At 49.5% G+C, this 2,500-nt stretch overlaps 1 protein-coding gene across 2 annotated transcripts in view; it reads left to right on the top strand.

Annotated features, from left to right (window-relative positions):
* Positions 1 to 2,500, top strand: part of LOC125039553 (alpha-actinin, sarcomeric-like) — a 95,220-nt gene that overhangs the window by 190 nt on the left and 92,530 nt on the right. For both annotated transcript variants that reach the window (XM_047633624.1, XM_047633625.1), the window contains exon 1: positions 1 to 69. This exon is cut by the window's left edge and continues 190 nt beyond it. In XM_047633624.1, the coding sequence (XP_047489580.1) occupies positions 1 to 69 (69 nt within the window). The remainder of the gene's footprint in view (positions 70 to 2,500) is intronic.

Raw genomic sequence — 2,500 nt, forward strand, 5'->3', positions numbered from 1 at the left:
ATGGAGCAGGAGGAAGAATGGGAGCGCGAAGGGCTGTTAGACCCTGCCTGGGAGAAGCAGCAGAAAAAGGTCGGTTTAACCATTTTGTTTGTATTTCATTTTCCACTTGAACAACTTTGTTGCATTATTTCATCTAATATACTGTTTGGGTTTTACATAGTATTCATGTTCTTTTGAAACGACGGACTAACAAGTGCAAAGATGCTGTATCAAAAGAAGTAAAAAATAATATATGGAGAGAAACAATGAGAGAAAGAAAGAAATAGGAAACGGATACATATATTCAAAAGAGAGCTGTGTAAAGATCTGTTCGGTAAATAGAAGGTAGACAGAGAGAAAGAGATACAGCATCACGCATCCCCCGATTTTTCAACGAAAAATTTTGAACTTCGGGCGAACATAAAAGAAAGATTTAAATCGCAGCTGCTCTTTCCAAACTCGCTGTTGGAATTCGGTAAATTTCTTGTACCTGAGAACTGAGGGCAGACCTCTTCCTACTGAGCCACAAACAAGAGTCGGCTGCTTAACTTTATAAATAGAAATAATCAGAAGAAAGCGAAAGAGCGAGCAACTTCAGATTTTAAAGTGCTGGAAACGGTTTGGCTGTTTGTCGAATGTTAATGTTCACGCTCGACGCGGCCCTCGAGGCCCCGACATGGCAATGTAGTTTCAGTTTGTGCAGACATGTTTTGCAGTCCGTCCCGTTTGAGGTGTTGCTTTGCTTTGGAGAAGATTTATATCTTTGAAGAGGAAAAGGAATATAGAATCACGTAAAATGATTACAGTTTATTCTAATACCGTTCGTGATGCTAAGTGTTCACATCTTGTATTTAGCTTAAACTTAAACATTAACTGTAGCTTGAAGTTTTGGGAAATGTCGAATACTTAAAGTAAAATGTTTTAATTCTGTTTGGTAGTACTTACGAAGTGGCTTACTAGTCTTCAAATTCATCTTAAATCTACTTGAGATATAGGCACTTGTAGACTTTATAAAAGACGTTGAGAGGTTTCAAGGCTCAAGGACCTTAAAGTTGAAATTGAATATCTTATAAAATGGGCAGACCTTCTCATTTACCCGAGAACTACTAGATGTGCACTGGAGATGTGTAACTTTCCTGGACACGCTGGAGGGAACGACAACCCACATTTGCTGCAAGTGTATACGAGTCGGAACACCTGTGGCATGGTATACTTTCCTCAGACAGGTGCGTTGGCTGAGTTGTTGCGAGGGCGCAGGTGTCTGTGTGTGACCCACTTTAAGAAAAGGGAAGGGGGTCGAGAATTGGGTGGCTAGAGAGAAGGAAGGGCGGTGGAAAAGAAGGAAAGGGGGAGGAGGGCGCGAGAGGGGATAGAGAGGCGAGGGAGGGAGACTTGAGCAGTGTCATAGATATTTGGGTAAATGTCCCTTTCCCTTTCCCTTGCTAGATGTCAATGCGCAAAGCAGGGGGTGGAGGCAAATTTGACTTTTTTACCTAAATTACGATCCCCAAATCATGAACGACCCGTCAAGCGCACTGCCTCCCTTCCTCGGCTCTAACGCCTCCCTCCTCTTCAGCCTCTTCCATTTTCCTTCGCGGTCTCCCCCCGGGGCTGCGTCTGCCTCCCCGGGGCGAAGACCAGCTGCAGTCAACGGAGAAAAGGCTGAAGATGAGCTCGCCTCTTGCGGGCGATCGCAGATTGCACGATGGATTTGTGTAGCCTACCTGCCCGCGCTAAAAAAGGAAAAAGAAAAACTAGTCCAGCGAGGTTGTAAGCTGTCACGTGGCGGTCCAAGCACGCCTTAGGAAGGAGCAGAGGGGGGGTAGGGAAGAGGAGGAAGGGTAAGGCCGAGGGATGTGCGAGATGAGATGGCTTAGGGTGGAGGGGGAGGTGCAGGGTTGGGTAAACGAACACGCGCCTTCGTTCTACTACATAGAATCCGGTCAACGTGCCGAGGAAGCACTGCGGCGGCGGCGAAGGGAAGGTGGCCATGCCGTTACGACCGCCGCCGCCGCCCACGACCAAGTTTGGTGTTGGCCTCCGCCGTCAGCCAGCGCTGGCTCCGGCCGTAGGGTGGGCGGGGTGGGTCGCAGTGCCGTAGTGGGCTAAGAGGGTGAGGAAGGGCAGGCACTCACCTGTCCCTACTCCACCCTTTCTCTCGCCGCCGTCCCCTTTCCCCCTCCCTTGGCAGGCCTAAGCATAAGAATCTAAGGATAAGGATCTGTCCTATATGCGAAGCTGATCCTCGCCGGGCTATGCCGGCCTGTCTTTAAGGATAAGATTGAGCCAGGTATGCGAAGCTGAGTGTCAGCTTAGTCCTTACCCACCGTAGTGCCCAGCCACAGCAGTAACCTCCAGGTGATAACTGCAACTTCTCGCGCCTGGCGGGGCGCGAACCCCTCGGCTTCCTTCGTAGGACCTGGCACTCTGTAAGGGGTCCTACGCGGAAGTAGCGGCGCCCGGGCATCCGTGCACGTGGCGATGCCCGACGCGGCCTGGCGCTGTAGGCGTGAGCTGAATA

Source organism: Penaeus chinensis, chromosome 27 (assembly GCF_019202785.1).
Source record: "Penaeus chinensis breed Huanghai No. 1 chromosome 27, ASM1920278v2, whole genome shotgun sequence".
Classification (NCBI taxonomy): Eukaryota; Metazoa; Arthropoda; class Malacostraca; order Decapoda; family Penaeidae; genus Penaeus; species Penaeus chinensis.